Source organism: Manacus candei, unplaced genomic scaffold (genome assembly GCF_025592945.1).
Source record: "Manacus candei isolate 608988 ecotype Guabito, Panama unplaced genomic scaffold, ASM2559294v1 h1tg000099l, whole genome shotgun sequence".
Lineage (NCBI taxonomy): Eukaryota > Metazoa > Chordata > Aves > Passeriformes > Pipridae > Manacus > Manacus candei.
In genome coordinates this window covers 1,533,308-1,553,119 of record NW_026138147.1, presented here as the reverse complement: position 1 = coordinate 1,553,119, position 19,812 = coordinate 1,533,308, and the positions used below count along the sequence as shown (strand labels likewise).

The window sequence follows — 19,812 nt, the reverse complement described above, 5'->3', positions numbered from 1 at the left end:
TTTGGCAGAGATACTCCAGGGTTGCAGACTCCCCCACGCCCCAGCTACACCCTCCCCACTGCACGCTGGCCTCCCCCTCCCTTTTTGGCCTATGTTGTATCCAACTGTGCCTTTCACTGTGGAGGCTGTCACGTCCTTCAAAATAGGGGCTGTCACATCCTTCAAAATGGGGCCATCCTCTCCCTGCAGCAGATTGCTTCTTCTGTTCCCAGGCAAACTCTGTTTTCCTGTGGTCAAAGGTTGCATAACCACTAGCTTTCCACTCTCTACTACTGTTCCCAGGCAAACTCTGTTTTCCTGTGGTCAAAGGTTGCATAACCACTAGCTTTCCACTCTCTACTACTAAGCTAATTATGACTTTATTCCAAGTTTTCAAGAACACTCTATTTTTCCTTATAATAAGGACTGGGAGAGATCCCTCCTCGATTGCTATCACGGGAGGTAGCACAGAGCAGTCTGCCCCTCTGGGCAATGCCAGTGGAATCAGGCTTTGCAATACACAGCATGACCCCCCATCCACAGCAGACCTTAGGGCAGGGACTGTCCCTCTCTGCTGGGCCCTGCTGGGGCCCCTCCAGTGCTGTGCCCATTTCTGGGCCTGTCAATGCAGGAGAGACATTGAGGGGCTGGAGCATGTCCAGAGAAGGGAATGGAGCTGGGGAAGGGTCTGGAGTGCAAGTCCTATGAAGGGCTGAGGGAGTTGGGGGCACTCAGCCTGGAGAAGAGGAGGCTCAGAGGGGACCTTATTGCTCTCTGGTCCAGCTGCATCACCCATTGTTCGGGTCTGAGTAGCTGCAGTGCCGTTCACTGGGCTCTGAGTAGCCTCAGTGCCTCTCACAGGGGTTTGAGTACCTGCAAGTAGTTGCTTAAACCTAACCAAGATCTGAAAACATCCAGCAATGTCCTGGCTCCTGGGAACAGGCCACCCTGGTTCCTGGCAACAGGACCACCCTGGTTTCAACATACCAAGGATATTCCTAAGGATTTTCAAAATTCCCAAGTGCTGTGGTAATTAGCCTGCAAAAGAAGGGGAATAGGTTGTGTCTCCGAGCAGAACAGGTAAAAGGTGTGACCATTGATTGTTCCCAGTCGATGGCTCTGGCAGTGCAGGGGTGATGAGATGCTGAGTCAACAGAGCAGCCTCTGGTCTCCTGACCAGCCATTCCATCCCATCACAAGCCAGGATCAAAGGTACAACAAAGTGACCAAGTGAGGTGTTACAGAACACAACTCTGAGAACAAATGCAGCAGCACTGAGCAATGAAATCACCCTGGTGCCAGTGAGTATCAAACTGATAAAATGAACGGTTAGAGCAGCTTTGTTTTAACACACCCTGGTCAGGTCTGTCGTTATCTCAACCCTTTGAGGCCCACATTGGGCACCAAAAAGAACTGCTCTGGTTTAACTCCATCCAACAACTAAGGAGCACACAGCCGCTCCCTCCCATCTCCCCCACCTGTGATGGGAGAGGAGAATCAGAAGGAAGTAAAACTGGTGGGTTGAGATAAGAAGAGTTTAATAATTGAAATAAAGTAAAATCTAATAACAATAATAATAGTCATAACAATAGTAATAGCAATAAGAGGAATGAAAAGGGAAAGTACTGAGAGGAATAAATGCCATGAAAAACCAGTGATGCACAAGGGAACTGCTAAGCACCCACTGACCAATGCCCAGCCCATCCCTGGGAGGCACCTCCTAGTCAACTCCCCCAGTTCATGTATTGGGCATGATGTTCTGGGCTCTGGAATATCCCTCTGGTGTGTTTGGGTCACCCGTCCTGGCTGTACTCCCTCCTGGTTTCTTGTGCAGCTCCTCCTGGGCAGATCATGGGCAACTGAAAGGTCCTTGACTTGGGGTGAGCATGACTGAGGCACAGCCGAGACTCGGGTGGGTCATCAATGTTATTCTCCTCCTAAATTCACACCAGGTAGGCTCGTCCCTGGCTCTCATAAAGCCCAGCAAAGGCCTTGGGGTGGATCATAGGGGAGCAGCAGGGTTCAGCCCTTGTTCCAGCAAACCCAGGGAAGGCAAAGGGTTGGCAGTTCACAGCCTCCTGTCTCTCTTGGCTGGCCCCCCAGATCTTCTCAACTGCCTCCTCTTCTCTAGTCCTGTGCCCACCCCATAGATTTTGCTCCCCTTTTCTCTTGCATTGCAGAGTGAACCCTGAGAAAAGGACCTGGGAGAGAAGAAGCATGAGATTCATTGCAGAAGTTGGTAAGAGCTGTGTTTCTTCTGTTTAAACAGTGATAGAAGGGGAAATAAGTGATTTTAAAAACCTCAAGTACATCAGAGGTTTGAGTAGTATAAGGGATATGTTTCCCCAAAAAGCTCCTTCATGCATTCTTCAAATCCGGAGGGAAAAGTCCTAGTGAAGTTTCCTTTTTTTCTTTTTCTTTCCATGTGAACCCAGTGGGCAGAAATGGAGAGCTGGTGGCAGAGTGTCCTAAGAGATGTATTTGGGTTCATAAGTAGGTGTGCTGGATCCCATTCCTCTTGCCTGTGGTCATCTGAAAGTCTTTGAGAAGACAGACCCAAATGAAAAGGCCAAGGGACAATGAAGGGCCCTGGGAGGTCCCTCTCCACTTGTGCAGTGTGGAGGAGGAGTGTCTCACACTTTGGGGTGTCTCTGTTCTGGTGGGACTGTGCTGAGGCCACCTGTGTGGTGCCTGAATGCTGTGGCAGGTTCTTGGCCAGGAGAGCCTGAGTGGCCTCGAAGGTCAGAGCCCTCCCAGTGCTGCTGTTGGGCTCCTGGTGCACAGGACCTTGTGGTTCCAGGGCCAGCTGGGTGGTGTGTTCTGCCCCAGAACCTGCTCAATGCATTCCAGGAGTTCCTTAGGGAAAGGTCTTTCTTAAATGTCCTCTTCTTGTTTTATTTTAATGTGACCCTGATGCACAGTTGCTACGGTTCTTGTGAAGCTCGTAATGGTGGCCATATACGAGTACCGCGAGCACAGAGGTGAGTGAGCTGATCCCATTCCTGGTGCCTGTGCTCATCCCTGGGAACCTCTGGGATGTGAGGTGTTATCCCTGAGAGAAGCAAAGCCTCCCTCTGAGCATGTTACGTGCAGAACCCCTTCAGTGCACAGCAGGAGGCCTTTGGGGTGGGGTGAGTTTGGTCAGAGGGACATTCCTCTTTGACCAGAGACACATCCTGCTCTAGCAGAGGGTATCCCTGGCAATTGGTAAGGATTGAAAGACATAACACAGCACTTCTGGGATTTCCTCTCCTTCCCTTGACCACTAAAGGAGGAATCTCCTCCTGGGCTTTCCTCCAGGACCAAAAGGAAGAAGCCTTTGCATGCAGGTGAGGGCCAGGACTTACCCAGGCTACCTGGAAACTAAACCCTGCCGAACAAAGAGAAGAGACGAAGGCCTGTTGTGCATGAGGGCCGAGCACAGTGAGGTCAAATAGTCCCATCTGTCCATAAATTCCCACCTCCAAAGGCCTCCAGAAATGCTTTGCTGTATTTCCCACCCCCATGCAGGTGTCCAGGCCCCCAGGGTGCAGAGCTGCCCCGGCAGTGGCTTTGCCCAGCACAGCCTGGGCTCTGCTGGCTCCCATCCTGCCCAGGTTCTAAGGCAGCTGTTTGTCTGTCCCTGCTCTTTGCAGCTGGCATGGGGGCAGGGCAATGTTCTTCCCTCAAGGAACACTTGGAAATCAGCAGGGCCTGGGCTCTCCCCCATGACCAGGCCCTTGGGGAGTGAGGGGGCAGGGGGCTTCCTGTCAGTGCTCCTCCCCAGCAGCACAGGAGCTCCAAGCCCATGGTTCTGAGGGCTCACAGTGGTGCTGAGACTCCTTTCCAGAGACAAAAGCTGGAAGAGAAAACAGGCTCCATGTCCCAAGGAAGACTGGAGCTCCAGGAGAGAGACCAAGGCCCTTTCCCGGAGCAAACTCCTGGTGGGAAAGGATTTGAAAGCTGGAGAAGAGATGACTAATGGTGCCCACAGTGCATCAGCTTGGGAATTCCCCAGTCCTGTTTTTCAGGGATGAGTGAGTTCTTTTTCAAGGCTGCAGAATTAGAAAGGATTCTCTAAAGAAAAGGAAGTGTGGAGCACACAAATTAGTAAACAGGCTGGACATGAGGGACCTGAGTCTCAGTTTCTTGTTCCTTCCCTGCATGAAGAAATAAGACAAAAAAGTCCATTTCCAGGTTTCACCTTGAGTGCAAGGTTTAATTCCTCTGAAGTGAGTATTTCTCAGGAGGAGAGAGAAATTAAAAAGACAACCTGCAGGAAGGCCTAAGGAGAGACTCTGAAGAAGAGACTTGAAAACCGAGGATTTGAGCATCCTCAGTGCAGATGGGTGGTCTCCCCTTCAAGGGGGCAATGTCAGTCTCCCTCTTGTCGCTGGGTACCTGTCGAAAGGCCTTGGTCCGAATGGGGGAAGAACAACACACAAGACACACGAGGATGGTGAGACAAAGAGATGTCTGCCTGTTCAGCGCAGCAGGCAGCTTTTTATTAGGTTCTCCCACTTCTACTTTCCCACACACACAACACAAACATATTTCCACAAAAACACTGAGGAATGCGCACCTGCACTTCAGCCACACAGCTCAAGGCTGTGTCCATGGGAACTATCTAATTAACTCCACTGCTCCCATGGAAAACGACCCAAAACTTTGTAACATTCCAAACCCCTCAAACTTCAGTTGTGGGGCTGTGACTTAACCCCACACCCAATGACACCTGTCTTTTTTCACAGAAACAAAAAGGGCGGCCGAGGTCCCAAAGCCCCAGGAATCATGGATGAAGGAGGAATTCCAGAAGCTCATCCAACAAGTGAAAACTATGCGTGAAGGTCTCCGGAAAGAGCAGGAATACAGTAAGTGTGATATTCAGCTGCTCAGAGACCTGAGCAAGGAACACGGTGAGCAGGGCCATTCCCAAGCAGACTTCCATCTCTCTGAACACCAAAGCTGCTCTACAGGCAAACCACTCTGAGAGCTTGTCCTGCACAGCTCCTCAAAGGGGATGGAGAAGGACGGCCCTGACATGGGGCACAGCTTTTGTGCTGCCTGACCCTGAAACAGCTCCATGCTGAAGTGTTCTCTGCAGGTGGTCATGGCCACACTTGTCTCCCTCATCTCTGCAGAGAGTGTGTGCTGTGAGTTCTCTGATCCCCTGATCCTTGTTAAGGTTCCCCCCTTGCAGTCCTGTCAGCATCTCTCTCCCTTTCCCCACTCCCCTTCTCCTACTCCCCACTCCTGGGACTGTGTTGGGGCACATGTGATCCCAACCTTGTCTTCCTGTTGAAGATCCACAAGGAGACCCAGCTCCATGAGCACTGCAGGTGTCTCTGAGCACAGGGGCCTGTGGAGAACAGCTCTCCCTGAAGGAGCTGGTGCTGGGAAGGGAAGGAGTCAGCTAGGACACAGCCACCCCAGTGGGCCTGCTGAGCCCCAGATGGTGCTCCTGGGCCTGGCTCAGGCAGGACACAGTGTGTGTTGGTTGCACCCCGGGCAGGGAAAGGTGAGACAAGATGGGCCAGACCTGCCTGTGGGTCCTGTTCTTGCTGCAGGAGCAAAACTCGGGCAGTGAGCAGCCCAGAACAGTCCAGGGCAACCCCTTGACTTCCTGATGGTTCAGGCCATTGTGGGCTTAGAATGAAACCTGTGGCTCCCTTTTCAAAGCTGAAACCATATTTAATTGAGCTACATAAAGCACCAATGCGAGGTTGCAAAGGGAGGAAAATGTGCTCCGAGTTTCTTGTCACCTCCCTGCTAAAAGAGAGAGGGCAGAGGGGAAACCATTTCCAGATTGTACCTCCATCACAAAATTGAATTCCTGTGAGCTGAGGATTTCTGAGGGGGAGTGAGCAAGGAAAATATACACCCAGAGGAGAGCCCTGAGAAGAGACCCTCTGGCAGGGAGCTTAAATCAGAGCCTTTGGGCATCCTTGTGTCAGAGAACTGATGTGGCCCTTGAGGAGGAAACATGAGTGTTATTGTTCCAAAGGCAGGGTGGGGAGCTTTGTCCTTTGGAGTGGGGTGAGTTTGGCAAGAGGGACGTCCCTCTTTGACCAGAGATACATCCTGCTCTAGCAGAGGGTATCCCTGGCAATTGGTAAGGATTGAGAGACATAACACAGCACTTCTGGGATTTCCTCTCCTTCCCTTGACCACTAAAGGAGGAATCTCCTCCTGGGCTTTCCTCCAGGGCCAAAAGGGAGAAGCCTTTGCATGCAGGTGAGGGCCAGGACTTGCCCAGGCTACCTGGAAACTAAACCCTGCCGAACAAAGAGAAGAGACGAAGGCCTGTTGTGCATGAGGGCCGAGCACAGTGAGGTCAAATAGTCCCATCTGTCCATAAATTCCCACTTCCAAGGGCTTCCAGAAGTGTATTTCCCACCCCCATGCAGGTGTCCAGGCCCCCAGGGTGCAGAGCTGCCCCGGCAGTGGCTTTGCCCAGCACAGCCTGGGCTCTGCTGGCTCCCATCCTGCCCAGGTTCTAAGGCAGCTCTTTGTCTGTCCCTGCTCTTTGCAGCTGGCATAGGGGCAGGGCAATGTTCTTCCCTCAAGGAACACTTGGAAATCAGCAGGGCCTGGGCTCTCCCCCGGGGCCAGGCCCTTGGGGTGTGAGGGGGCAGGGGGCTTCCTGTCAGTGCTCCTCCCCAGCAGCACAGGAGCTCCAAGCCCATGGTTCTGAGGGCTCACAGTGGTGCTGAGACTCCTTTCCAGAGACAAAAGCTGGAAGAGAAAACAGGCTCCATGTCCCAGATCAGTGGTCTCCCCTTCAAGGGGGCGGTGTCAGTCTCCCACTGACACTTGTCTTTTTTCACAGGAAAGAAAAAGGGCAGCCAAGGCCTCAAAGCCTCAGGAATCATGGATGAAGGTGGACTTCGAAGAACTAATCCAAGAAATGAAAACTATGCGTGATGATTTCCAGGAAGGGCTGGCATCCACAAAGCAGGATATTCAGCTGCTCAGAGAAGACCTGAACAAGGAACTAGGTGAGCAGGGCCACTCCCAAGCAGACTTCCATCTCTCTGAACACCAAAGCTGCTCTACAGGCAAACTACTCTTAGAGCTTGTCCTGCACAGCTCCTCAAAGGGGATGGAGAAGGACGGCCCTGACATGGGGCACAGCTTTTGTGCTGCCTGACCCTGAAACAGCTCCATGCTGAAGTGTTCTCTGCAGGTGGTCATGGCCACACTTGTCTCCCTCATCTCTGCAGAGAGTGTGTGCTGTGAGTTCTCTGATCCCCTGATCCTTGTTAAGGTTCCCCCCTTGCAGTCCTGTCAGCGTCTCTCTCCCTTTCCCCACTCCCCTTCTCCCACTCCCCACTCCTGGGACCGTCTTGGGGCACATGTGATCCCAACCTTGTCTTCCTGTTGAAGATCCACAAGGAGACCCAGCTCCATGAGCACTGCAGGTGTCTCTGAGCACAGGGGCCTGTGGAGAACAGCTCTCCCTGAAGAGCTGGTGCTGGAAAGGGAAGGAGTCAGCTGGGGCACAGCCACCCCAGTGGGCCTGCTGAGCTCCAGATGTTGCTCCTGGGCCTGGCTCAGGCAGGACACAGTGTGTGTTGGGGCACAGCCTGTTGCACCCCGGGCAGGGAAAGGTGAGACAAGATGGGCCTCACCTGCCTGTGGGTCCTTTTCTGTTTTGCCCCTCTGTTTTACCCCCTCCCTCCCCTGGTAACGAGGATAGATTGAAGAACACAGACACCAACTTAAAGAATAAGTGTATAAGTTTACTTTAGTGCAAGACAGTAAAGAATTACAAAAGAAGCAGTGGCTTATGAAAGGATACACTTAGCAATGCATCTAATCATTACTACAGAGAAAGTCTTGTAGTGATTAAGAGAGAGATACATCACCAGTTATCTTGGTGCGACGGAATGATGTCCGCGATGTCCATCACACTCGTGTGATGCCCAGCGCAGAATGCCAAACAGACCATCGATTTGTGCGCTGCAAACTTAAATTCAATCTTAAGTTCAAACCAAAAAGGGGCAGTATCTCAAGGAGGAGACTCCAAGTTAACAATCTCCAATCAGCCACAGTGAGAGATAGATTCCAGGCAAACCTTCAAACTAGGCTCCAAATCCATTCCATAGATTCTACAGATTCGTTTCCTGAAACAATTTGGCACCATATTAAAAACAGCATCCAGCAGTCCTCTGAAGAAACCTTAGGGTTCTCCTTCAAGAAGAACAAGGACTGGTTTGATGAAAACAATCAAGAGATCCAGGAATTTTTGAGGAAGAAGAGAACTGCTCACCAAGCACATCTTGCTCAGCCTTCCTGTCACGTAAGAAAAGCAGCCTTTCGTCTTGCATGCAGCAAACTCCAACAGAAACTCCGTGACATCCAGAACAAGTGGTGGATCAGTCTAGCTGAGAAAACTCAATTATGCGCAGATATAGGTGATCACAGAGGCCTTGAAAACAGCATACGGGCCTACATACCAGATACAAAGCCCTCTATGCAGCGCAGATGGTCAAATACTTCTGACAAATAAAACCTCCATTCTGAATCGTTGGTCTGAACACTTTCAGACTCTTTTCAGTACCAACCGTGTAGTTCAAGACTCAACAATTCAGTCCATCCCACAACAACCAGTGAAGAATGACTTGGATATTGCCCCCACTTTGGAAGAAACCCTTAAGGCCATTCAGCAGGTGAAAATCAGCAAGGCAGCTGGGGTTGATGGAATTACACCTGAAGTCTGGAAACATGGGGGCCTTGCACTCCATGCTAAATTTCACGAGTTTGTGGTGCGCTGTTGGGAACTAGGCCAACTACCATCAGACCTTCGAGATGCAGTCATCATCACTTTGTATAAGAAGAAAGGTACTAAATCAGACTGCTCAAATTACCATGGTATTAGTCTGCTCTCCATTGATGGCAAAATCCTGGCAAGAATACTTTTGAACAGACTAATACCCGCTATAGCAAATGGAATTCTACCTGAAAGCCAATGTGGTGTCAGAGCCAACAGGAGCACCACAGACATGGTATTTGTTCTCAGACAACTGCAAGAGAAGTGTAGGGAACAGAACAAAGGTCTCTATGGAACCTTTGTTGATCTCACCAACGCTTTCGATACTGTGAGCAGAACAGGTCTATGGCAGATTTTGGAACATTTAGGATGTCCCCCCAAGTTCCTTAAAATGATCATCTCACTCCATGAGGATCAGCATGGCCAAGTCAGATACGGTGATGCACTTTCTGAGCCCTTTCTAATATCCAGTGGTGTGAAACAAGGCTGCATTCTTGCACCAACCCTATTCACAATCTTTTTCAGCAGGATGCTCCAAAGGGCCAAGGCAGACCTCGATGATCAGGATGGTATCTACATTTAAGACCGTACTGATGGAAGCCTTTTCAACCTAAGGCGACTGAAGGCCCACACCAAGACCTTAAACCATCTTGTCCAGGAGCTGCTCTATGCTGATGACGACGCCCTCGTCGCTCCCACAGAAGCAACTCTGCAGTGTTTAACATCCTGCTGTGCTGAGGCTGCTGAGCTCTTTGGTCTGTAAGTCAGCTTAAAGAAGACAGAAGTTCTCTATCAACCTGCACCTCAGGAGGTCTTCCATCATCCCCACATCACCATTGGTGAATCAGAACTCATATCAGTCCAACAGTTTAATTACCTAGGCAACCTCATCTCCTCGGACAGTAAGATTGACAGAGAGATAACAGGTTAGCAAAGGCATATAATACTTTCGGAAAACTCTATAAAAGAGTATGGCGTAATAAACACTTGAAAAGTGAAAAGTACCAAGATCAATGTTTACAAAACCATTGTGCTGTCTACTCTCTTATATGGTTCCAAATCATGGGTCATCTACCGCCACCACCCGCGTCTCTTAGAACACTTCCATCAGCGCTGCCTCCGTACAATCCTAAACATCCACTGGTCAGATTATGTGACCAATACATCTGTTCTAGAACGAGCAGCAGTCACAAGTATTGAGGCCATGTTGCTGAGAACACAGCTGTGTTGGGCAGGGCACGTCTCCAGGATGAAGGACCACCGCCTCCCTAAGATCATGCTCTGTGGTGAACTTGCCACCGGCTGCCGCAAGAGAGGAGCCCCGAAGAAAAGATACAAGGACTCCCTGAAACAACATCTCAGCCTCGACCATATTGATCAGCATAACTGGTCTACTCTGGCCTCCAATCGGGAGGCCTGGAGATACACCATCTATAACGCTGCTGCTTCCTTTGAGAAAGCATGCAGGATCACTCTCGAGGAGAAAAGACAGCGCAGAAAGAACTGTGTCTTGCAGAATATACCACCTAAGGAGTCTTTCTGCTGTGCCTTTTGCAATCAAACATGTCTATCTCGTATTGGCCTTATTAGCCACCAGCGTGTTTGTAACAAATGTGGATAAAGCCTTTCCCAAATCTTCGTTCGCGAAGCCTAGCCATGGTGGTATGGGTACATCACCAGTTCCCTTAAGTAATCATCATCATTCAGACCGTACTTCAGCTAGGGAGCCCCGTGGCAGCGAAGGCCTGGAGAAGTCTTTCCTGGTAATTGGGAAATCTTGTGCAGTGAGTCCACTCATAGGTGGGGCCTCCATCCTCACTGTGAGAGGGTTCAGCTTATACAGTGTTAAACAAACCAGCTGACGTCACTTGATTGGGGTGGAAAAACAATCTACTTTTCTACCTCCATTGGTGTTCCCCTTCAGCCTGGCCAGGACCCAGAGGGAGACCAAGGGAGTAGATTTGGAGCATTTACTGTTAAATGCTTCATGGCCTTGACTGGTCACTAAATACAGAACTTATAGCTACATTGAAATCAAATAGGAACCAGATGCGACCATGTGAGGCCCTACTATTTTTCCTGATCTTGCCTGGAAAGAAAAGGCATATTTATAACACATACAGGCCTTACCAGTTATTGATAACATGCTGGGATAACAAGCATAAATGTGTGTTCTTCAGGCAGTACTAAGGATTATATAGCATCTTGGTTAATAAGAAAATATAGAGCGAAATACAGTACTAGGTAGGAGAGCTCATCTTTTAGGTTAACTTTGGCTCAGGGCCGGATCTTCAGGCCCCAGCATTCCAGGTTCAGGCAGCAGCTGCAGAAGAAAAACTCTGGCAGTGAGCAGCCCAGAACAGTCCAGGGCAACCCCTTGACTTCCTGATGGCTCAAGCCATTGTGGGCTTAGAATGAAGCCTGTGACCCCCTTTTCAAAGCTGAAACCGTATTTAATTGAACTACAGAAAGCACCAAGGAGAGGCTGGAAAGGGAAGAAAATGTGGTCCAAGTTTCTTGTCACCTCCCTGCTAAAAGAGAGAGGGCAGAGGGGAAACCATTTCCAGATTGTACCTCCATCACAAAATTGAATTCCTGTGAGCTGAGGATTTCTGAGGGGGAGTGAGCAAGGAAAATATACACCCAGAGGAGAGCCCTGAGAAGAGACCCTCTGGCAGGGAGCTTAAATCAGAGCCTTTGGGCATCCTTGTGTCAGAGAACTGATGTGGCCCTTGAGGAGGAAACATGAGTGTTATTGTTCCAAAGGCAGGGTGGGGAGCTTTGTCCTTTGGAGTGGGGTGAGTTTGGCAAGAGGGACATCCCTCTCTGACCAGAGACACGTCCTGCTCTAGCAGAGGGTATCCCTGGCAATTGGTAAGGATTGAGAGACATAACACAGCACTTCTGGGATTTCCTCTCCTTCCCTTGACCACTAAAGGAGGAATCTCCTCCTGGGCTTTCCTCCAGGGCCAAAAGGGAGAAGCCTTTGCATGCAGGTGAGGGCCAGGACTTGCCCAGGCTACCTGGAAACTAAACCCTGCCGAACAAAGAGAAGAGACGAAGGCCTGTTGTGCATGAGGGCCGAGCACAGTGAGGTCAAATAGTCCCATCTGTCCATAAATTCCCACCTCCAAAGGCCTCCAGAAATGCTTTGCTGTATTTCCCACCCCCATGCAGGTGTCCAGGCCCCCAGGGTGCAGAGCTGCCCCGGCAGTGGCTTTGCCCAGCACAGCCTGGGCTCTGCTGGCTCCCATCCTGCCCAGGTTCTAAGGCAGCTGTTTGTCTGTCCCTGCTCTTTGCAGCTGGCATGGGGGCAGGGCAATGTTCTTCCCTCAAGGAACACTTGGAAATCAGCAGGGCCTGGGCTCTCCCCCGTGGCCCCCCCGTGGGGAGTGAGGGGGCAGGGGGCTTCCTGTCAGTGCTCCTCCCCAACAGCACAGGAGCTCCAAGCCCATGGTTCTGAGGGCTCACAGTGGTGCTGAGACTCCTTTCCAGAGACAAAAGCTGGAAGAGAAAACAGGCTCCATGTCCCAGATCAGTGGTCTCTCCTTCAATGGGGCGGTGTCAGTCTCCCACTGACACCTGTCTTTTTTCACAGGAAAGACAGAGGAGGGATATCACCCAAAGGCTCAGGGATCTGGGATGGAGAAGACCCTTCTGCAGCTCATCCAACAAATGGAAGCTATGCGTGAAGATTTCCAGGAAGGGCTGGCATCCACAAAGCAGGATATTCAGCTGCTCCAAGACCTGAACAAGGAACTAGGTGAGCAGGGCCATTCCCAAGCAGACTTCCATCTCTCTGAACACCAAAGCTGCTCTACAGGCAAACTACTCTTAGAGCTTGTCCTGCACAGCTCCTCAAAGGGGATGGAGAAGGACGGCCCTGACATGGGGCACAGCTTTTGTGCTGCCTGACCCTGAAACAGCTCCATGCTGAAGTGTTCTCTGCAGGTGGTCATGGCCACACTTGTCTCCCTCATCTCTGCAGAGAGTGTGTGCTGTGAGTTCTCTGATCCCCTGATCCTTGTTAAGGTTCCCCCCTTGCAGTCCTGTCAGCGTCTCTCTCCCTTTCCCCACTCCCCTTCTCCCACTCCCCACTCCTGGGACCGTCTTGGGGCACATGTGATCCCAACCTTGTCTTCCTGTTGAAGATCCACAAGGAGACCCAGCTCCATGAGCACTGCAGGTGTCTCTGAGCACAGGGGCCTGTGGAGAACAGCTCTCCCTGAAGGAGCTGGTGCTGGGAAGGGAAGGAGTCAGCTGGGGCACAGACACCACTGTGGGCCTGAGTTTCTTGTCCCCTCCCTCCTAAGGGACAGAGGGCAAAGGGAAAACCATCTCAACATGGTAACTGCATTGTAGAATGGAATTCCTGTGAGCTGAGGATTTCTAAGGGGGAGTGAGGAAGGAAAAATACACCCAGAGGAGAGCCCTGCTATTTCTTTTTTAAATTGTTATTTTTTGTACTTTTATCTCTTCGTTATATGGAGAGGACCTAGTATAATATGCCCCTTCACTGTTGGAGAGGGGTAGGGCGAGGTTGAAACAAAAGGGGAGTGACTTGTTTACAATCTCAATCCACCAGTAACTGTGCAAAGCCATCACAGTCAGTGACCCAGGATCATTGTTCTGCCTTCACAGACAGGAAAATGAAGAAAATGGCGATGACCCAGGAATCCAAGATGGACAAGGAATTCCAGCAGCTCCACCAAAGAATTCAAACTCTGGAACAAGAATTACACGGTAGGCAGGGGTCCAAAAAACACATCCTTCAGCTCCTCGGAGCAGAAATGGAGATGGAACAAGGTGAGCAGGGCCATTCCCAAGCACTTCCATCTCTCTGGATGCCAAAGCTGCTCTACAGGCAAACCACCCTGTGAGTTCGTCCTGCACAGCTCCTCAAAGGGGCTGGAGAAGGACAGCCCTGACATGGGGAGAGGCCCAGAGAAGCTGCCTTCAGTCCTGGGAATCACCACCACAATCCATCCCGTGACTAAAGGCCACTTGTCTGGGCCTCTGCCCATGGGGAACAAACAGCTTTTGTGATCCGTAACACTGAAACAGCTCCATGCTGAAGTGTTCCCTGCAGGGGGTCAAGGCCCCTCTTCTCTCCCTTGTCTTTGAGGGCAGTGAGGACAGCTCTGACCCGATGTGTGCTAAAGGTGTCCACCTCCCAGTCCTCCCACGCACTCACCTTCCTCATGACAGAGGGTTGTCTCCCATGGCCCACGGATGCTGTCTGCAGACGTGGAGGGGGATGATCCCTAGCCCCCATCCTGCCCCCCAGGCCTTTGCCAAGGCCTCAGGAAGGCTCACAGGGCCTGGGCTCTTTCCCCAGCCCTGCTGCACTCAACCCATCCAACCAATTCAAGGAACCTGGTCAGGAATAAGGGCAGGCACCAGTCCAGGCTCAGGGCTGACCCTCTGGCAAGTAGCTGTGCAGAGAAGGCCCTGGGGGTTCTGGTGGACAGAGCTGGCCAAGGGTCAGCAATGGCCAAGAAGGCCCAAGGCTGCCTGGGCTGCCTTCGGAAGAGCTTTGCCAGCAGGCCAAGGGAGGAGCAGCCCTGGTGAGGCCCATCTGGAGTGCTGTGTCCAGTGCTGGGTTCCTCAGTACAAGGGAAACATGGAGCTCCTGCAGCGGGTCCAGCTGAGGCTGCAGAGATGATCAGGGGCTGGAGAGGCTGAGGGAGCTGGACCTGTTTAGTCTGGAGAAGAGAAGTCTGAGAGGGGATGTCATCAGTGGACACAAGTGTTTGAAGGGTCAGGAGGATGGAGCCAGGCTCTTCTGGGTAATAGGATGGGAGGCAATGGGCAGAAAGGGAAACAAAGCAATTTCCACCTGAACACGAGGAAGAACTTCATTACTGTGAGGGTGATTCAGCACTGGGGCCAGTTCCTACAGAGATTGTGGCGTCTCCTTCTTCAGAGATACTCAAAAGCCAACTAGACATAATCCTGAAGAATGGTCTATAGGAGACCTTGCTTGAGCAGGGAAGTTGGACTAGAAGACCTCCAGTGGTCCCTTCCAACCTTACCCAGTTGGTGATTCGCTGAGGGTTTCATTACATTTCCAAATTATTTCTGTGGACTTCTTTGGATATGGTCCAAGATCTTCTAATGAGTCTTCTCTCCTGGAGAGGATCTCAAAGACGTGGTCAGGTCATAATTTACTTCTCTTATTGTTCTTTGCTCTGACACACAACCCTCATTCTCAAAACTAGGACATCTCCTAGTCCATATCAGTCACTGACACAGGGAAATAAGGGAGCAGGAGGTGGCACAAGACTATCAGTCACAGATGTGGGATCAAACACTATTGTACTAAAGTTAAAAGAATTTTCCAACATCTTCCCCCACTGCTGCAGACACCCCTTTTTAAAAGAAAATATAACTTGTTTGGTAACACTCCCGACCTCCCAGGCACCCCCAGCCCCCTCCCCAGAGTGGCAGCACCAGGAGCAGAAAAGGCCTTGTCTCTGTGTAAGCCCCACCCAGCAATAACGAAAACACCTCTGTTATCATCCCTGTGTTCAGCACAAATCCCAAACAGCCCCACACCAGCCCCTGGGAACAAAAGGAACTCTGCCCCAGCCCAAACCATCACACAGGACCCAAACTACCCTGGAACTTCCTCCTCTGAGTGGTAGAGGAGACAGGGAGGAGTGGGGCCAACCACAAGGACCTTGCTGCTCTTCTGACCCCAGAGTCTGTGCAAGGGGCACCGTAAGCAGTTGACCTCCCCCTGGCTGAGCATATTGAGCCTAGCTTTTCTGTGGGCAACATTTTGCTGCCCGGAGTCTCCTGGTGTCCATTGTGACCTCCTGGAGGGAGGCAGGAGATGGCGATTGAGGAGGAGTGGAGGCTCTGTTGGGTCCCCCTGTTGAGTGTTCAGTGCCCAGAAGTGGACACGTGGATTTGCTGCAGGTCTTGCACAGCCTGGAGCTGCAGGTGCCCGTGTGTGTCCCAGATGGGACAGGAGAGTCCAAGGCTACAGGAGAGGGTCACATTTGGTGCAGCCTGTGCACATCTTTGGGCATGACATGGACACAGTTCAGAGCCTGCTGGCAAGTGAGTTATTGCTGAACAGATGAACAGAGAGCAAAGGTGGGGTGTGAATCGGGGTACAGACAGTGTTCAAAACAACTGCCATCAAAACCTGACAGCACTGAGGGAGCTTTCATCAGAAATGGCCTTGACTTCTCTACCCTCAGCTCCTGCAGCGATGCTTCTGATACAATTGCTTTGGAGCCCAGCTCCACGTGTTGCTGTATTGCACCTCCTTTATCTCAGCTTGTTCTAATATTTGATCACCCTCAGTGCAAAAAGCTACCAAAAACCTTTTTTCACACATTTATTGGGAATTTCTCATGTTGCAGCTTGTGCCTGTTACTTCTTACCTGACGAAGGCACATCTCCAAGAAGATGGAGAGAGAAGTGTAGCAAGGACACTGAACCCCAAACCAGTCCCTGAGTCTTACAGACATTGTTACCTGGGGGGTGGTGGAGTCTCCATCCTTGGAGATATTCAAAAGCCCCTGGAGGAGGTTCTGGCCACCCAGCTCCAGGTGGCCCATCTGGGTTGGACCAAATGATCTCTGGAGGTCCCTTGCAACCTCTCCTTGTCTGTGTTTCTGTGATTCTGTACAGGGCACGAGACATCTGAAAACACAGCTTTCAGAACCTACCAAGTCAGATGTAGCTGGATCTCTACCCAATTCCTGTGTGGGTTTAATTTTCACTTCCTCTTGGCTCTTTAATCTTTTGCAGGTGTACCGATAGAAAGTGCATCAGAAGACGAGGGCACTGATACAGATGCACAGACAACTCCTGAGCTGGTGAAGCATTGATCAACAAAATTAAAGTCTGGCACTCATTACATTTCTCTTGAGCTTGGCCCCCCACCCCCTGCACTCCCTGGTTTCGCTGTGTTGGGAAGTGCTCATGCTGCCGGAAGACTGAGACAATTTTTAGGGCTTTTCTCCCTCCTGTGAGCTGGTTCCTGCTGTGCCAGGGCAGATCCATCCACTGCCCAGTTTCAACAAGTGAAGGCAACAGCAGCCAAAGTGCAACTGAATTACCCAGCGAGCTCTACACAAAGTCTCAGGGCAGAGTCCTGGGAATGCTGGATTTTAAGTGTTTTAACATTTTGTGTGTGCAAAGAGTGGGATGTACAACATTAGGGGAACCATGTCACCTGGAGAATGAAGTGTTCAGTTGCAATCCTGATTTTTCTGTGACACGTTTACTACACTTGCATTACCTGTCTTTCTTCCTGCTTCTGTTTTTAGTTAATGTGTATCAGTACAAGTGTAATAAAAGGGGAACGCAGAGAGAGCTCTGTGGAGAATCCTGAAAACCAAATCCTGGTGTGTGTCTGCAGCCTCATTTCTTCATCGTCTGTATTTGGTGACCCCAGCATTTTCTGTGTGTTACGGGACTTTCTGATGACCACGACCTGACAGGGATAACGGAGTTAGATGTGCCTGGGCAAAGTCTGTCTCTGCTTGGATTCAGTCCACACTTACACCTGTGTCTTGTGACCAGTTCTTAAAGCAGGTTTTATGAAAATGAGAAATAACATACTGGAGAGAGAGAGGGAGAAGGGCTGCTGTTCCTTGTTCCAGTGAGTCTGTGTCTTGCCATCAATTGTCATCTGACCATGGCAGGAATGTGTTTCATAAGAACTATGTGATATAATAATGCAAAGGCCTTAATAAAAGTATTGCTCTCACATAGGTGCAAAAAAATCTTTAGGAGCATTTAGTTCTAGTCCTGTTCCCTGGACAATCTCAACTGTTCAGGTGTTTCCTTTGCATAAAACAAGGAAGAAATAAACAAAGAAGGAAGAAACATCTTCAGGCCCAAAGGGCAGAAGCAAAGTGAGCTCCTCCTTACTGAACAACATTGTGCTGCTTTGGCCTGTTCCCACGGGCGAGGAATGACCAAAGGCCTCGTGGCAATAAACCTTGGGAGCCCCAGCCAACTGTCCGTGTCTGTCTCCCCATGGCAGGGCAACCACACCCATTCAGATGCTCCATTTCTCCTTGGGTAGATTCCCTGTCTGGGAGGTTCGTGTTCTGCAAGGAAAACAGCAGGTCTTGTTGCTCACAGGAGGGGAAACAGGGAATGAGCATTTCCAGCAGCAGCACAGCTGGGCCCTGGGTTCAGAACCGGAGCCTCGATCCCACTTTGGTTTCGGCACTCCAGCATAGCTCTGCCCTTCCTGTGTGCCAGGAATTTGGAGGCTGCTGCTCTTCTTTCCAAACGTGTTGATGTTGATGAAGTCCTCCAGGACAGGGGAGGGATGATGAGCTTCCCCAGCTGTTCTTCACACAGACAGTCCGTGGGTGAGGGTCAATGGGAGGGTCAATGAGATGGCTGGAATGGAGCTTGAGGCTGGAATACTTTTAACACAGCTCAGACCCAAGGCCCAAGCCTGAGCTGACATGGAAGTTCTGGAATGTAGATGGAGCTCCTGAAGCCCAACTGGAGTTTCAGGGTATCTGGATGGAGCTGAGCTCCCAGTTGCCCTGTGAGGGTGAGTAACAGGGTGGCCGACAGCACAATCTACTGGGGGCAAGAGCTGAGAGCAGCAAAAGAGGGAAAATTGTTCCCACTCTTTTTTTTTTGTTTCAAGTGAGGGAAATAGTTCAAAATTGCCTTTGGATAACACCTGAACACTGTTCCTTGTAATCTCCTCAATCAAAACAGGGACTCCAGGGCATGGTGAGCAGCAATACCTTCTGCCCTGCCCTGCTCTGGTTATTGGAACCCAGACTCAGACACCAGTTGCCACCAGGAGCAGCCCAGCGAGGGCACTGTTGGTTTCTGTGAGCTCAGGCCGTGGGTTGTGTGTCAGAGGCACTTTCTGGGGCTTTGTTCTGTCCCAGCCCTGCAGGCCCTGCTGGGCCAGGACCTTCAGGAGGGTGAGCTGAGCCACAGAGGCTGCCAGCCTTGGATGGAGACCCTGGAGAAATACTCTGTCACTTCCCACCTGCTGGGATAGAATCATAGAATGGATTGGCTTGGAAGGGACCCTAAAGCCCATCCAGTTCCACCCCTCTACCATGGGCAGGGACACCTCCCACTAGGCCAGGTTGCTCCAAGCCCTGTCCAATGTGGCCTTGGACACTTCCGTGGATGGGGTAGCCACAACTTCTTTGGGCAACCTGGACCAGGGCCTGACCACCCTCAGAGGGAAGAACCTCTAATCTAAACCTACTCCCTTTCAGTTCAAAGCCATTCCTCCTTGTTGTATCACTACAGGTCCTGATGAAAATACCAATACCTTACTCAGCCTCCGTATGCCAGTCTGGAGAGGCCCAGGGCACTGTTGGGATGTGCATTGTATCTGCTTGACCTGCACAGGTGTCTAAATTCAGGGGATATGGCACCGTGGAGGCAACTGTGCTACATCCTGTATCTCTGGCTGACTTGGAGTGAAATTCCTGGCTGAACACAGGCAACCGTGTGAATCCCACCCTGGATTCAGATGCAGTCCTGGGCAAGGAGGTTTCCAGTGGTACTTGGGTTTCCTGTGGGTGTCCAAGAGATGATGTGCCCAGGTCTGCTCAGTGACACACAAGGCTCACAGGAGACACACCCTTTTGTGCAGTAGCTGAACATGGTGTTTGAGGCAGGAAAAGTTCTAAAGCAAGGAAGAGGGAGGGGAAAGATCTCGACCAAGCCACACAGCACAGGATTTTTCAGCTTTGTGTTAACCAATGCAGAGACAGTGGGTACCCACTGCAGGCAGTAATGAGGGCCTGCTGTGTCAAACAGGGTGGCCTCTGCCCTGCTCTGCGCTTGGGATTGCAGCTGAGTTGCTCTTAGGAAACTGGAAGGAATCCCTGGTCCAGCTGCCCCTCTTCTTTTGACTTCTTAGGGCAGCTGTGAGATGTGAGGCTTTGGGAAGGGAGGAGCAGAGCTGTACGTGGGGCACCTGGAACATCTACTGCTCTCTTGGCTCAGGACATCAGGGACTGGGTGCAAGGCACTGAGGCAGAGAGGAGGAGCAGAGTACTTTGTTGCTCAGCAGGGCCAGGAAGCTCTGCCCAGAGAAAGGAGATGGTGGAAAGAAT

At 51.0% G+C, this 19,812-nt stretch overlaps 2 protein-coding genes across 3 annotated transcripts in view; one reads left to right on the top strand and one right to left on the bottom strand.

Moving 5' to 3' along the window:
* LOC127461272 (uncharacterized) overlaps positions 1–19,812 on the bottom strand; it is a 107,747-nt gene that overhangs the window by 10,288 nt on the left and 77,647 nt on the right. The gene's annotated exons all lie outside the window — the stretch shown is intronic.
* LOC127461300 (uncharacterized) lies at positions 2,160–17,092 on the top strand. Of its 2 annotated transcripts, XM_051768985.1 has the most exons (6): positions 2,160–2,218; positions 2,901–2,960; positions 6,788–6,956; positions 12,330–12,494; positions 13,373–13,537; positions 16,499–17,092. In XM_051768985.1, exons 3-6 carry the CDS (start codon positions 6,833–6,835, stop codon positions 16,576–16,578), a joined length of 534 nt encoding a protein of 177 aa, XP_051624945.1. In that variant the 5' UTR covers positions 2,160–2,218; positions 2,901–2,960; positions 6,788–6,832; the 3' UTR covers positions 16,579–17,092. The 2 variants fall into 2 exon arrangements, with proteins under 2 accessions (XP_051624945.1, XP_051624944.1); XM_051768984.1 differs by lacking the exons at positions 2,160–2,218; positions 2,901–2,960 and adding an exon at positions 3,325–3,407.

Excerpts from the sequence above, each read along its gene's own strand:
- LOC127461300 (XM_051768984.1), top strand. The coding sequence starts at position 3,387 with ATGAGGGCCGAGCACAGTGAG. Across the intron at positions 12,495-13,372 it reads AGACCTGAACAAGGAACTAG|ACAGGAAAATGAAGAAAATG; the intron begins GTGAGCAGGGCC and ends CTGCCTTCACAG. Across the intron at positions 13,538-16,498 it reads AGAAATGGAGATGGAACAAG|GTGTACCGATAGAAAGTGCA; the intron begins GTGAGCAGGGCC and ends AATCTTTTGCAG.